Raw genomic sequence first — 14,326 nt, forward strand, 5'->3', positions numbered from 1 at the left:
TGTGTTAGCTCCTAGTTTTTTCGTTACGAAATCGTCGCGCGCTAATGTAGGTACTCGAGAGTGCAGCCGAACTAGTACTGCCGCGGCGGCGGCGGCGGAGGCGGCGGCCTGCCGCCTTGCTGGTTCGCGGGAAATCCATATTGCTGCTGATACTCTAGACCGCTGCTGTATTGGTGATGCTGCTGCTGAGGTGGCACTGGATGCTGCGACGGCGGAGGAGCGAACGGCGCCGACGGGGACGTCGTCTGGTACGTCAGATGCACCGCCGCCGCCTGAGGATACGGACCAACGCCAGCGGGATAGCCTTGACCGGTGGACCCGGGTCCCGGCGGCGGCGCTCCGGTGACGGACATGTTCTGCATCTGCGCCGCCGTCGCCGCCGCCGCGGACGCGTGCCACGCCGCGTGCTCGGAATAGTGGTGTCGCTGCATCTGCGCCGCAGATGCCCTCTGCGCGTCCACCATCGCCTGAGCCTCGGACATTGCTCTTTGAGCCGCGGCTTGATCCGCAGCTGCACGCGAAGCCGCCGCCGCGCTCGCAACTGCGTGCTCGGCGGCCATTGCCGCCTGTTGTGCGCGACGCGCCACTGCTTGTTCGAGTTCCCCTTTTTCCTTCCGTCTCCCCTCCACAAACGCCTCGCAGTCCGATCCCAGTTGCCTCACCGCCTCGGTGAAGCCAGAGTAAAACGTCAAACCTTGCTCCATACCCGAGGCTAACAGACGGTAGTGCGCCGCAGCTTCCCTGACTGCCTCCGCGTGCGATCGCGTCGCCGCGCGCCACTCCGTGACGTCGTACGTCTGCAGCAATTTTCCGTGAAGCGACCTCACACGTGATAAGATATCTGATTGGGATGAAACATTTGCCGCGACCGCAGACCGAGGCGCATCGTACTTCACGAGCTCACGTTCGAACAATTCGTCGTACGCGTCCGTCTGCGCCATCACCTTGCTCATGATGTTGTCGTTCTCCTTGAGCGCTTTCATCGTGTCCTCGATTTTAGCGCGTTCGGTTCCCAATGCCTCTAACTCCCCAAGAGCGCTTTGTAACTCTGGCACGATGCTGGAATCCTCCGCGGTAGACAACATCGGGGCGCGGAGCTTCGGGGTGTCGTTCACGAGGGCGGTTGGATCGAGCAACGCGAGAACGCCATCCATCGCGTCTTCGATTCGGCGCCTCATGGATTCGTCGCTTCTAGCCGCCTGCTCGAGGTTATCTGTGTACGTGCGAATCTTCTCGTACAAATTCGCGTTGAGATCTGCGCTGTTCGGTCGCGTCCAGGCTTGCGGGCCGTACATCATACGGCAGGATTCATCCTCCGTAGACTCCGCCTCGAGCATCCGCGTCGCCGCGGCGAGCTGCTGCGTGCACGCCTCGTTGATGTCGAGCAGCCGAGGCAGGCCGCCGATCAGTGCTGCTACGCCACCCCCGCGTTGAATAGACCCGACCTCCTCGTCAAGCGGCGGCGGCAACCCGGCGCCAGACGCGCCGGCCGGATCCCCTCCGGTATCGCTCGCCCCCGCGACCGCAGCGATGAGCAGATCAGGCATCTCCATTTCTTTCAGAGCCATCCTCGCCTCGTCGCTCGCGGCGACTAACACGTCGTTCTCCTCGCGAATGATCGAATCCACCATCTCCGTGTACTTACTAAGCGCCTTGAATCCGGACTCGGGGACAATGGTCGCAAACATCGTCTCGGACGATGCGCTCAGCGTCTCCGGCGCGGGCTTCACCGCCTTGACGACCGCGGCCGCACCGAGTGGTGGCAATGTATCCGGAGAGGGGACTTTCACCATGTATACGCACTCGTTATCTCGATTCGCCCGCCGCAAACTCTCGTCGACAGTCACTTGCAACTCGAAGAGCGCCTTCGACGACGGCCCGTCGCCGTTTACGCTCTTCACCACCTTGACGCCCTCGGCAGTTACCCGTGACGCGATCATGAGGCGCGCAATCGCGGTGCCGATGTCCTCGTCCTCCTCCTCGGCGATCTTCGACGCGCGAGTCAGCGCCTCGACGTGGAAAATAGCCGCCTTCGCCGCGGCGTGAGCGTGCCAAGTTTTATCAATGTGGCCCTTCAACGGCGCCGCGTCGAGGGCGTTCCTCGCGTCTTCGTAAAATAACCTCGTCTGATTCGCCAGCTTAACGCACACCGCGGAGCTCTTACCGTCTCCCGCGGCTTTATCGTAGAAGCACTCTTGTGCCTGCGCGAGGTGAAGCGACGTCAACATCCCGACGCACTCTTGCGTCAGATCAGGGGTGACGCTGTCTATCGCGCCGGACGCGAACGCGCCGAGTTTACCGAGGACGTCGTCCTTCAGCGTCGCGAACGCCCCCGCGGCGTGCTGAAATGCGTGGCACGCGACTTTGATCCCCTCGGACGTGGTCCTGTCCGCGGTGACCCCGGCTTGGCTCCACGACGCGCCGAGGTTGAAGAGCACCGCGGCTTTCTCGAAGTGCACGTTAGCGAGCGTCGCGGTCTTGTTCGGCTTAAACCCGTCGCACCACGAGAACGGGATGAACACGTGCCCGTCCTGACCGCTGATCGGGAACCTCGACTCGACGACGCTCAGGGCGCGGTAGTACGACAAAAGCGTTTCTCGTCTTCGCTCGTGGCTCGTTTCGTCGTTCGAGACGACGGATCGACGCAGGTCGGACAACGTGGTAAGATCCGCCTGAGCGTCTTCCGCTTCTTGCGGCGAGAACGTGCCGCTTATGTACGTCGTGATCGGCGAGACCAAATCCACGGGCTCGCCCTGCAGGTGGTGAGCGAGGGGCGATGAGGCTGGACGTGAGCGAGCGCGTGGGGGGAGCGGACAGGGCGCGGCGCTCGAGGAATTGTTGTTGACGTTGTTGACACGACCCGGCGACGTCACAACGAGCGCCGTCGCCGCGTCGCGCGCGCGCGGGGTGGGTGACGAACAACGGTGATTTCACGATGACGACGGCACGGACCTGTTTGGGGATGATCCCGCACATCATCCCGTTGCTCGCCATGACCAAGCGCTCGGCTGCGCGAATGTGCCAAGTGTGGAGAAAACTCTCGCCCTGGCCTCCTCGCATTTTCTCCCAGCATTTGTTCGCAGTTTGTACTTTTGAGGTCTTTTGTATGGGAACCAGTCACATTGTCGAACGCACGCGTATCGGCGATGCGCGTACTCCACGATATCTTCTTCGTCAGTTCGTGGCCAACGAGCTGGATAAGTTAACGCAGAGGACGCGACGCGACCGGAAACGCTCGCCCGATGTCGCGAGCGTCTTGTACCTCGCCGACCGCGGCGGCGACGCGGAGCTACGTGACGTCAGTTCAGTTTGCGAGAGGACAAGGCGCGGCGGGCGCGCTAAAGACGAAGATTGTCGGTGTCGCGTTTGTGACGAGATCGAGCTCGGGAAGATACTGTCGAGGACCGCTCATGAACGCGGTCCCGACCGGCATGGCGGCGGTGGACGTCTCCGAGACGTCGTACGCGGGCCGACGCGTCGTCCTCACGCGCGAGAGCGGGAAGAACGGGGACATGATGGAGCGCCTCACGAGACGAGGGATCGAGTGCGTCGAGATGCCTCTCATCGAGACCGCCGTGGGAGCGGATGCGCCGTCGCTGCCGTCCGCGCTGAACGATCCCGAGGGGTGGACGTGGGTGTGCATCACCTCCCCCGAAGCCGCGGCAGTGTTCCTAAGAGGATGGGAACAAGCGGGACAGCCTGACGTCGCGATCGCGACCGTCGGCAAAGGCACCGCGAAGGTTCTGAAGCCGGCGTACGACGCCGGGAAGCTCCGCGCGAGGACGTTCACGCCGTCGAAAGCGAACGCGGAGACGCTCGTCGCCGAGCTGCCGTTAGACGCGGACGACGCGAGCGCCCCCGCGGCGCCGAGGGTGCTGTACCCCGCGTCCGCGAAGGCCGCGAGCACGCTCCAGGACGGATTAGCGAAACGCGGCGCGATCGTCACGCGTCTGAACACGTACAGCACGGAGAAGGTGACCGCCGTGGACGAGGACGTCTTGACGAGAGCGAAGACCGCGGACGTCGTGACGTTCGGTTCGCCCTCCGCGGTGAAAGCGTGGGTCTCCCTGTCCGGGTTCGACTCGGACACGCCCGCGGAGACGCACCCGGCGTACGCGTGCATCGGCGGGACGTCCGCGAAGGCGTGCGACGCCGTCGGGATCCCGAACGTGATGTTCGCGGAGAACCCGGGTCTGGACGGGTGGGAGCTCGTCGTGTGCAAGGCCTTGGACGGGGCGAGGGAGAGATCGGGGGCGGGTGGCGGTGATAGAACACAGTCGATAGACTAGAAGTGGATTCTTAGTTTATCTACTTGAGCAATAAGACCCCAGGTTGGATACCTTCATACCTTTTATGCACTCAGACCTGTAACTTCACCTTAGTCTTCCTCTTGTACCGCATGAACTCTTGAACGCGTTTTCGCTCAGTCCTCTCACAGAGGTCCTCTCGCACGTCGATATGGCCCCGCGGCCGATGCTGGTCGTCACCTTGCTCCTCGCTTCGTTGGCATCCGCGCTCGGGGAGAGCATCTCTCCCTCGTGCGCCGCCGCCGCTCGTCCGATTGTCGTCATCGGAAGCGTGAACGTGGATCTCACGGTGCGAGTCGCTCGACCTCCGTCGGTAGATGAGACAGTTCTCGCAACCTCGCCGACGCTCACGACAGCAGTTGGAGGTAAGGGCGCGAATCAAGCAATCGCGGCCGCCCGACTATCCGCAGGGTCTCGTCCCGTGAGATTCGTCGGTCGATTTGGAAACGACGCGCATGCGAGCGTGCTCGAGACCGAGCTGCGCGAGAACGGCGTGGACGTTTCCTCGTGCGGTCACGTCGACGACCTTCCCTCGGGGCAAGGCTTCGTCATGCTCTCCCCAGACGGCGCCGCGTCCTCCGTCGTCATCGGCGGCGCGAACACCGCGTGGCCGAGCGACGAGCGAACGCTTCGTAAGCTCGTGACGGACGCCGTACACGGCGCCGCGGTCGTGTTGCTGCAACGAGAGGTCCCAGAGCGCGTCAACGTCGCAGCCGCGAAAGCTGCGAACGCGGCGAACGTCCCAGTCATCCTCGACGCCGGCGGCGCGAACACTGCGTTATCGAGAACGCTTCTTGAGTTGATAGATTACCTCTGCCCGAACGAGACTGAGCTCATGAGGTTGACCGGGATGCGCACGGAGACGGACGATGACGTAGTAACGGCGGCGAAGACGCTGCTCAAGAATGGTGCGAATCACATCCTGGTGACGTTAGGCGGGCGCGGGTCCGTGTCCGTGAGCGCCTCTGAAGTGAAGTGGCACGAGCCGATCGCGGTGCCGAAAAATGAGGTCCTCGACGCGACCGCGGCCGGCGACGCGTTTCGAGCCGCGATCGCGGTGTCCATCGCCGAAAGCGGCAGCGGTGAATTGACCGAACGCGGGGCGAAGCTCGCCGCCGCGGCGGGCGCGTGCGCAGTTCGCGTCGTGGGCGCGATGCCGTCGCTCCCGACGAGGGAAGCGGCGGATGCTCTTCTCTCGCCGGAAGACCGTTCGCTGAAGTTGAGTTCGTCGTGCCAAGCGACGTCGGATGCGCGGGAGATGACGGGAACGGTCGAAGAGTGCCCTTTACTTTTCGGTTCGCGCCTGAATTCGATGAGAGCGCGCCCTGACCTTTTTGCGAGGTCGGCTTCGGCGTCGTCGCTGTGGGGTCTGGGTAAATCCAGCGACGTAAAAAGGATAAGTACGCTCGATATGATTCAAAGGCTCGGGACTGCGTCGGGTATAACCTCTGTCGATATCAATTACCCGCAACACCTCGAAGGACTCAAGGCGAAGGCCGTGAGCACAGCGCTCGCCGCCGCCGGCATCACGCCTGGGTCGATCGCGGTGCGATTCCCGGCGACGATTTCATACCGTCGTGGCGGCGCATTCACAAACCCCGACCAGCGCATTCGCGCTGAGGCGGTGAAACTCATCGCGAACGCGTGCGAGTGGGCGAACGCAATCAACGCGTCTGGAGGCGTCGTAATTTGGCCGCAATTCGATGGGTACGACTATCATTTCCAAGTAAACTACACGGAGACGTGGGAACGCGGCGTCGACGCGCTCCGCGACGCTGTGGACCATCCTAGGTGTGAGGGCGTAAAGATTTCGTACGAATTCAAGCCAACGGACGAGTCGTCGCGATTCGCAATCGTACCAAGCACCGCGGCGGCGTTGGCGTTAGTTCGCGAGGTGAACCGTCCCGGCAGGTTCGGTTTGACCTTGGATGCGGGGCATTTGATCGCGGCGGGAGAGAACCCAGCGCAGAGCGCCGCTTCTGTCGCTCGCGCGAACGCGCTTTTCGGATTTCACATAGGCGATGTTCACTCAAAACTAGGAGCGGAGGATGGGTTAGCGTTCGGTTCAGTGCATGCTTCTTTGTCGTTGGAGCTCGTGTATTGGCTTCGGGCGGTTCGGTACGTTGGAGTCGTGTATTTCGACACGTTCCCCGAGGCGGAAGATCCCGTGAGAGAGGCAGAGTATAATGTACGAACGTTCAAACGGATGTGGAACATAGCGGGGAGGTTAGAGAGAGCGGGCATGGGGTCGAAGCTCGCTGAACACGACGCGATGGGATCCCTCGAGTTGATCGAAAAGGGTTTCTTCGCGCCATAAGAAACGTCCGGATTTGACGAGAGTGCATGTCTCCAGCCGTGTGACTTTACGTTCGTGTCATGTTCAGTTCTAGTTCTAGCTAGACTATCGTATCGACAACATCGCGTCGATTAACTACTCGCGGACTTGTACAACCTCCCCGACTTCAAAATATCCCCCGCCATGTTAAGACCTTCGATGAATCCGTCCACGTCTTGGATTTGAAGCTGCAAATCGTCCACGATTGCGTAGAGCTCGCCCATCGTGAAGTACGCGCTGTCCTTCTCTATCGCTCGCCGGTTCATAGCCTCGACGAACATCTTCGCTTTGACGTTCTTGTTCCCTTTCCCCGAGAACCCGCGTTTGCCTGCTAACCCACCACCCTCTAAGACGTCGCGCATCGTTTCCCTCATTATCTCCACCGCGTCGCGCGCGTCATCCTCAGTGACAGTCTCTCGAAGCTCCACCTTCGCGCGAGCCTCCGCGAGTCGGATGAGCGCCTCTAGCTGCCGAGGTGTTATCGGCGGGTAGTCCTCTCCGACCGTATCTGCCGCGCGCAGCTCGAGGTAGAACGCCTGGAGTATCGTCCCAGCCTCTGGGGTCAAACGCGGGAAGCAGTGCACGTTCGCGTACGTGATGTACTTGCGCATCAAGTTGTGCGGCAACGGCGCAAACTCCGCGTCCGCACCCGCGAGATCAAGCTGAAGTCGACGACGCAGTGACGACCGTTTCTCACCCATGAATTCTGCTCCATGGCGTCGTTCACCACCTTCATCTTCGTCGTCGATTTCGTCCACGTGCGCGTGGTGCGCGAGAAGCTTTTGCTGTGCGTGCTGCAGTCGCAAGGTCGCTTCTTCTCCTTCAGGATTGTGGGTTGCTAAGACGTGTCTCGTCCTGTACTCGTCAAGTTCTTCGTCCGGATCGTCGACGATGAGGAAGAGGAGATCGAATCGGGATAACAACGCCGGATTCATCTTCAAGTTGTTCATTATCGACTTTGATCGGTTGTACACGCCGCCGACGGGGTTTGCCGCGGCGACGACGCTCGTGCGCGCGGGTAAGTTTACGGTTATCCCCGCCTTCGCGAGCGATACCGTCTGTTGTTCGAGCACTTCGAGCAATGCTTGGTGCTCGTTCGGCATCTTGTCGAACTCGTCCACGCAGCACACGCCGCCGTCGCACATGATCAACGCGCCAGCCTCGTAGGTACTCCCGCCGTTTTCTGAATCCTTCACGACCGTTGCCGTCAACCCAGCGGCGGACGCGGAACGACCGCTCACGTACAGGCCGCGGTTCGCGACGTTGCTCACGGCTTTCAGCATTTGACTCTTCCCTAAACCTGGGTCACCGACGACGAGGCAGTGGATGCTGCCGCGCATGGGAAGCGTCCCTTCCTCGTCAAACGTCTTTCGAACGCCACCGAATAGGGCCAGGAGCAAGCCAGCTTTGACGACCTCGTGGCCGTATATCGTGGGACACAAGGAGTGAATCAGCTGCTTGAACTGCTCCCCCGCGCACTCCTCCGTAAATCGAACGATGAACTCCAAGTCCGCGGGGGAAAATGTCGTGTTGTCCACGACGTCTGGTCGGAACCCTTTCTGCCCGAGCCAACCTTCGTTTACGCGGCCGAAGTGCGCGTCCTCCGCGACGAGGTCGGGGAGACCGCGCGCGAACGCTTCCGCGGCGGCGGCAGATAACGGCGGCGCACCACCTGCATCGGAGTCTCGCTTTCGTATGGATATCCCTTTCACGTACACGTTGTACTGCTTCGCCGCTCGTTCCCTCTCCAACGCGCTCCCTTTCGCCTCGACGTTCAAGATATCCGCGATGCCTACGATCGTGACGATATCCCCGCCGCGGCAGGCATCGCACAGGGTCCCTTCGACCTCGACGTCCGCGAAGCGCGGAATACGCCCGATGTCCTCAGCGGGGACGTCACGGGAGAGCTCTTGGATTCTGATCTTCTGCCAGTCCACGAGCTTCACGCTCTCGCGGTTCGCGGTGAACTTCCTTCCCCTGCACCCCTGACCGACACAACTCTCCGGCTCCGCGTACTTACCGTCCACGAGATGCACAACCTGCGAGGCATCGCACTTGTCGCACGTAAACGTCAGCGACTTCGCGAAGGGCATGACTCTCGCCACTCTCGTGACCGTGCCTCTTATCGACACGAGCTTCCCGATTGTTTTAGACTTGAGCTCGGAGAACTTGATCTGCACCTCTGGGTGGTTGTACAGATGCACGTCCACCCTCGGCGGTCTCGTGATCACCTTCGCGGCCGCAGGGGATACCTGCAGATGCGGGAGCTCCTTACGCCCGATGGGGGAGTTGTGTATGACCTCGTGCACGGCCGCGCGCACGCACGGCATCGCCTCAGCGGGGGCCAGCTCCAACGCGGCGAACAGATCTGGGATGTCCGCCCTCGCTTTCAGGGCTTCGTAGTCCAGCTCCAAGAAGAGTTCGCGCTCGGCGTGTATCCGCACGGGCTTCACGAGCTCGAACCCGACGTCGGACGAAAAGAATCTAGCCAGAGTACCCACAAGCTCAGCCCTTCGGTCGTCCGGGGCGAAGCGGACCTCGGGAAAGTAATTGTTCCACGAGGGCGGGACGTTAGAGGGAGCCTCAGGAGGAGGCTCTTCCTGAGGCGCGCGAGAGGGCGCGCGCCCCCGCCCGCCGCCTCTGCCGAACCGGCCGCCGAACCGGCCGCCGCCGCCGCTGCGCCCCGGTGCCATCTGATGACCCTCAGGGCGCTCGCACCGGTGCGACGCGTTCTGAACGAAACTCGCTCGGCACCCGAAGTTTCATTTCAGTCAGACGATTCGCGCCGCGGCGGCGATCAGTGTCGGTAGCACCGGGGGTAGACGTGAGGACGTGGCATCATGACCGGCGCCAGGGATAGGTTCGCGATGGCGAAGGCTGGGATAGGCGGCGGTGCCAGGGGCGCGAGAGATGGGATCCGGAAGGTGCGCAGATCTACATCGACCAACGATCGAGACGAGACCCCGCGCCCGCACGAGCGAATTCAACTCAGCCATTGACTGTACCCTCCCTTCTTTCAGGACATGCAAGCGGAGAAGCTCGGTCTGAAGCCTCGAGGTGGCACTGCATGGAGCCACGGATTCCTGAACCAGAAGGACTGGCACCCACTGTCGTACCGTAACCAAGAGAAGCTCTTCAAAGCGGAGCAAGAAGCGGAGAACGCGAAGAAACGCAAAGAGGCAGCTGCGAAGGAGTTTGCCGTGGAGCAGGAGTTCTTCAAAAACACCGAGCTCCTGAGCGCGGAGGACAGGACGACCTTGCGAAATAAGCAGCAGCTCTCGTTCATGTACCAGAAACCGCCCGGATACGACGCGGCGATGGAACGCGAGAAAGCGGAGGCTGAGGAGGCGAGGGAAGCCGAGCGGAAAGAGTTGAAGCGAAAAGAAGACGCGGCCGCGAGAGAAGCCGCGGGTCTGCCGCCGTTGACCGAAGAGGAGATCAACGAACGCCGAGGACGACGGATGAAGAAAGATATGTACGGCAGGAACATCATATCCGAGGTGGAGATGCCCGAGTTGAAGGGAGCGCCGAAGGAAAAAGGCGTCGGCGTTGCGAACGTGAAGGTGTTTGGCAAGCACGTGCGAGCTGTGCAGTGCCTTAGATGCGGCGGGTTCGGGCACTCGAACGACGAGAAAACGTGTCCGATGTTCGGTCACAATCCGAACGACGAGTTCAGGGTGAAACTCGAGGACCCGCTGACGCTCATGAGAGCCAGGGAGGAGCTGACGAAGATGAAAAAGTTTGAGATGAAGACGCCGATGACGGGGCGGTCGCCGACACGGGGGGGTGGAGACCCGAACGCGGCGAACCAGCAACTGCTTCACGACGTCGACGTCCAGGACGCGCTCGAAGGCGGGACGGGGACGGAGACGGGCGAGGGCGGTATATTAGACTCCCTTCCGAAGGCGGAGCGGAAACGACTTATCCGAGAGTACAAGGCGAAAGAGAAGGAGGAGAAACGCGCGAGAGTGGTGGCCGCGGAGGAGTTCCTCAAGAACCACGCGAAAAGAGAGAGAAAGGAAAAGAAGCGGAAGAAGGACAGGAAGGAGAAACGATGAGACGCGTATCCTATAGATAGCTGGCGATAGACCGCCATTTAGACACAGGTGCAGACTCAAGCGAAAACGAGCGAACGAAAACTGCGCCCTCGAGTGTGTGTTATTCCGACCTACCCCACGCCGAACACCGTCGGCGGGTGCTAAAAATACGAATCATCAACGCTCGCGGTGACGCCATCGCAGCACGCGTCGAACGCGCCGCCACACCCCAACTCAAGCCGAGACTGAAATCGACGAGATTAGTCCACGTCCTGCATGGCCTTGACCTCGTCCGCGGTGTACTTGCCCTTTCCTTTCTCAGCACCCTTGCCCATCTTGCGCTCGAGGAGCGCCTTGCGGTCCTTGTCGAGCTTGAGCTTAGTGATGACAACCTTAGAGGGATCAACGCCGACGTTGACGGTGGCACCGTTCACCTTCTCGCGGGTGATGCGCTCGATGTGGATGACCCACTTCTTGCGGTACACCTGGACGACCTTGCCCTCGCGACCTCTGAAGTTACCCCGCACAACCTGAACCTCGTCATCCTTGCGGATGGGAACCGCGCGAACACCTGAGGACGTGGAGGGGGTGGATGACACGTCAGCTACCGTGGTGAACAGGGAAACGCGACGCATGAGACGCCCCCAGTGGGATCGCGAGAGGCGTAAAAATCACACGAGAGGGAAACCCTAATAAAAGTCTCATCGCCCGGCCCGGACATCGCGCGCGAGCGCGGCCTGCTCACGCGTTCGAGACGCCTCGAGCGCGCGCATGAGTCATGATATCGCGCTGAGATGCACAACCGCTGCCGCGTGCGAATCCACGGCCCGCGACCCATCTCACGAGTCGCGCGCGACGAAGCATTTCGCGGTGGAGGCGGAAACATCACGCACCGTGCTTGGACTTCAAGTCCGTGGACAGAGGCGAGCTCATGATCTTCCGGCGCTCCGAAGAGGGCGCGGTGAAATGCGCCTTGCGCGACTTGCGCCTGCTGCTGGACACAGAAGTGGAGTACTTCATCTTGCGAAGCCTCGTCACTGCGTCGTTCCGAAAGGCGGAGGCACGCGCGTTCCTTCGGCTTTTATTCAGTGCGGGGCCACGACGAGCAGTACAGTTTAGTTACGGGCCGCGGTATGCGTGTTCGGACTCGATCCGTATGCCTTCGCAGTCAGAACGACGTACAAAGTAGTGTACTGTACAGCACTTTTAGCAGTGGTGAACAGCGGACGACCTGTCGGTGAATGTTAACCGCGTGGAGCCTCGGGACGAAACCTCAGCGCCGGCTCCACACACACACCTCGCTCGCACGCGCGGAACGATGATCGCGAGCGATTCCGCGCGTAGGTTAGACGTCCTCCGTGGGCACGTCGTCAACACGGTGAGCCGCCTCCTCCACCCCTCTGCCATCGTCCCGAGAGATTCGTCGTTGATTTTCCCTGACGCGACAGATCTCCCACTCGCAGCAGCCCCCGACCTCCTCGGGGATGGATCGTAACCCCACCGCCGCGGTCGCGGTCCCACAATACGCGGTTCCACTACCGGAAAGGCTCGTCGACGGCGAATTCAACGTCTACAGGTGCGCGAGCGGCCTCTTTCGTTCGCTTCAATGCACGCGCGACGCTGACTCGACTCGACTCTTCGTTATCGACGACCAGGAACGTGAGCTCGCACACGAAGCTCATGACCGGATACGCTCCACCGTTCGACGCCGTGAAGACGCTTCACGACGTGTGGGAGAGCACGTGCAGCCGCCATAGCGACCTCCCGTGCTTCGGCACGCGGTCGATCGACGCGGACGGCGTCCCCGGGGCGTACACGTGGCAGACGTACGGCTCCGTGTACGAGCAACGCGCCGCGGCGTCGTCTGGATTCGTGCACCTCGGGGTACGACCAGAGCAGAACGTCGGTCTGTACAGCATAAACTGTGCGGAGTGGTGCGTCCTGGAGTCCGCCATGACCCGGGTCTCTTTAGTCTCCGTGCCGTTGTACGACACGTTGGGCCCGGACGCGGTTCGTTTCATCTGCAACCACGCCGAGCTCGCTGCAGTGTGCGTCTCAGCCGCGTGCTTGCCGACGATGTTAGGGTGCCTGAACGACTGCCCGAGCGTGAAACTTTTGGTCGTTTACGGTAAAGATCCCGGCGGCGGGGCGCCTGCGGCGCTCCCCAAAACCGCGGGAGGGTGTCGCATCGTGACGTTTGAGGAGTTGATTGCGCTCGGGAATCGAAACCCGACCGCACCGCGCCCACCTAAAAACACGGACCTCGCGACGATCTGCTACACGAGTGGGACGACAGGGGATCCGAAGGGGGTGATGCTAACACATCTTAACCTCGTATCGAACGCCGCGGCGTACGCGGACGATCTCGACCTGGGCGTGAACGACGTGCATGTCTCGTACCTGCCTCTCGCGCACATTTACGAACGCGTCACTATTTTAGTATGCCTCTTCGCCGGGAGCAAGGCTGGCTTCTTCCGCGGCGACGTCCTCGGGTTACTCGACGACATCGCGGAGCTCAAACCCACGGTGTTTTGCTCCGTCCCTCGGCTGTGGAACCGGATATACGACAAAGTGCACGCGGGAATCAGAGAGGGTGGGTTCGTGAAACAGAAGCTTTTCGCGATCGCGTATGCGTCGAAGAAAAAGTCGCTCGAGGAGGGCACACCCCCGTCGAAGTTGTGGGATAAGATCGTCTTCAGCAAGCTGCGGGATAAGCTCGGCGGGCGCGTCCGATACATGTCCACCGGGAGCGCCCCCATATCCGCGGAGGTGATGGAGTTTCTTCGCATATGCTTCGGCGGGGTCGTGTTTGAAGGGTACGGCATGACTGAGTCGGCGTGCGTGATAAGCAAGACGCACGAGTCGGACTTTTCGTGCGGGCACGTAGGGTCCCCGGTGCCTTGTTGCGAGATGAAACTTGAGAGCGTACCGGATATGAACTACACCACGAAAGATGCGCCGTATCCTCGAGGAGAGGTCTGTGTGCGAGGCCCGAGTGTGTTCGCCGGGTATTACAGAGCCAAGGACAAGACGGACGAAGTCGTGGACGCGGACGGGTGGTTGCACACCGGTGACATCGGCCTCTGGCTCCCGGGCGGACGTTTAAAGATCATCGACCGGAAGAAAAACATCTTCAAGCTTGCTCAAGGGGAGTACGTCGCTCCGGAGAAGATCGAGAACATCTATGCGCGATCGAAATTTGTCGCGCAGAGCTTCGTGCACGGGGACTCGCTTCAGCCGTACCTGGTCGCGGTCGTCGTCCCGGACGAGGAAGTTCTGATTCCGTGGGCGAAGAAGAACGCCCATCCGCACGCGGGGGATTTCAGACGATTGTGCAAAGACCCGGTCGTCCTCAAGACAATCTTCGGGAGCATGAAATCCGTCGGCGCTGACGCTGGGCTGAAGGGATTCGAGCAAGTGAGAGCGATTCATCTGCACGACGAACTCTTCAGCGTCGAGAACGGGCTGTTCACGCCGACGTTTAAGCTGAAACGGCCTCAGGCGAGAGACAAGTTCGGTAGGGAGATCGAGAGAATGTATCGCGAGTTGAACGCGGGGCGGTGATCGATCGGGGTGGATAGTTCACGAGTGCGCGTGTGTAGGTTGTAACAACGAGTTGCGAGGACAGCTGCGCTATTGTCGTTTGA

General features: G+C 61.1%; 7 protein-coding genes across 7 annotated transcripts; 4 read left to right on the top strand and 3 right to left on the bottom strand.

The window, feature by feature from the left end:
• MICPUCDRAFT_24224 (uncharacterized protein) lies at positions 1-3,018 on the bottom strand. Its single transcript, XM_003055463.1, has 2 exons — positions 2,953-3,018; positions 1-2,753 (listed from the first exon to the last, which is right to left on the bottom strand). Exons 1-2 carry the CDS (start codon positions 2,992-2,994, stop codon positions 72-74), a joined length of 2,724 nt encoding a protein of 907 aa, XP_003055509.1. The 5' UTR covers positions 2,995-3,018; the 3' UTR covers positions 1-71.
• Positions 3,019-3,242: 224 nt separating this feature from the next.
• HEMD (urophorphyrin III synthase) lies at positions 3,243-4,289 on the top strand (the record flags this gene model as incomplete). The annotated part of the gene is made up of 1 exon (XM_003054924.1): positions 3,243-4,289. The coding sequence occupies one exon, from the start codon at positions 3,243-3,245 to the stop codon at positions 4,287-4,289; it is 1,047 nt and encodes a 348-aa protein (XP_003054970.1).
• A 169-nt stretch (positions 4,290-4,458) lies between these two features.
• Positions 4,459-6,624, top strand: MICPUCDRAFT_50234 (ribokinase/xylose isomerase; the record flags this gene model as incomplete). Its single annotated transcript, XM_003054925.1, has 1 exon — positions 4,459-6,624. One exon carries the CDS (start codon positions 4,459-4,461, stop codon positions 6,622-6,624), a length of 2,166 nt encoding a protein of 721 aa, XP_003054971.1.
• A 110-nt stretch (positions 6,625-6,734) lies between these two features.
• Positions 6,735-9,335, bottom strand: MICPUCDRAFT_12229 (uncharacterized protein; the record flags this gene model as incomplete). The annotated part of the gene is made up of 3 exons (XM_003055464.1): positions 6,735-7,244; positions 7,401-8,185; positions 8,267-9,335. The coding sequence occupies 3 exons, from the start codon at positions 9,333-9,335 to the stop codon at positions 6,735-6,737; spliced, it is 2,364 nt and encodes a 787-aa protein (XP_003055510.1).
• A 330-nt stretch (positions 9,336-9,665) lies between these two features.
• Positions 9,666-10,700, top strand: MICPUCDRAFT_37917 (uncharacterized protein; the record flags this gene model as incomplete). Its single annotated transcript, XM_003054926.1, has 1 exon — positions 9,666-10,700. One exon carries the CDS (start codon positions 9,666-9,668, stop codon positions 10,698-10,700), a length of 1,035 nt encoding a protein of 344 aa, XP_003054972.1.
• Positions 10,701-10,773: 73 nt separating this feature from the next.
• On the bottom strand, positions 10,774-11,721 carry MICPUCDRAFT_30848 (uncharacterized protein). The gene is made up of 2 exons (XM_003055465.1): positions 11,573-11,721; positions 10,774-11,250 (listed from the first exon to the last, which is right to left on the bottom strand). Exons 1-2 carry the CDS (start codon positions 11,697-11,699, stop codon positions 10,940-10,942), a joined length of 438 nt encoding a protein of 145 aa, XP_003055511.1. The 5' UTR covers positions 11,700-11,721; the 3' UTR covers positions 10,774-10,939.
• A 276-nt stretch (positions 11,722-11,997) lies between these two features.
• Positions 11,998-14,313, top strand: MICPUCDRAFT_46244 (uncharacterized protein; the record flags this gene model as incomplete). Its single annotated transcript, XM_003054927.1, has 3 exons — positions 11,998-12,057; positions 12,143-12,255; positions 12,335-14,313. The coding sequence occupies 3 exons, from the start codon at positions 11,998-12,000 to the stop codon at positions 14,241-14,243; spliced, it is 2,082 nt and encodes a 693-aa protein (XP_003054973.1). The 3' UTR covers positions 14,244-14,313.
• Positions 14,314-14,326: the final 13 nt, after the last annotated feature.

This window comes from Micromonas pusilla (genome assembly GCF_000151265.4).
Source record: "Micromonas pusilla CCMP1545 genomic scaffold MICPUCscaffold_1, whole genome shotgun sequence".
Lineage (NCBI taxonomy): Eukaryota > Viridiplantae > Chlorophyta > Mamiellophyceae > Mamiellales > Mamiellaceae > Micromonas > Micromonas pusilla.

What these genes read in the sequence shown, in the direction of transcription:
- MICPUCDRAFT_24224 (XM_003055463.1), bottom strand. Translation starts at nt 2,994, where the DNA reads ATGGCGAGCAACGGGATGATGTGCGGGATCATCCCCAAACAG. An exon ending in GCGGGATCATCCCCAAACAG is followed by an intron (nt 2,754 to 2,952) that starts GTCCGTGCCGTC and finishes CACCACCTGCAG; the next exon opens with GGCGAGCCCGTGGATTTGGT.
- MICPUCDRAFT_30848 (XM_003055465.1), bottom strand. Translation starts at nt 11,699, where the DNA reads ATGAAGTACTCCACTTCTGTGTCCAGCAGCAGGCGCAAGTCGCGCAAG. An exon ending in GGACTTGAAGTCCAAGCACG is followed by an intron (nt 11,251 to 11,572) that starts GTGCGTGATGTT and finishes CCACGTCCTCAG; the next exon opens with GTGTTCGCGCGGTTCCCATC.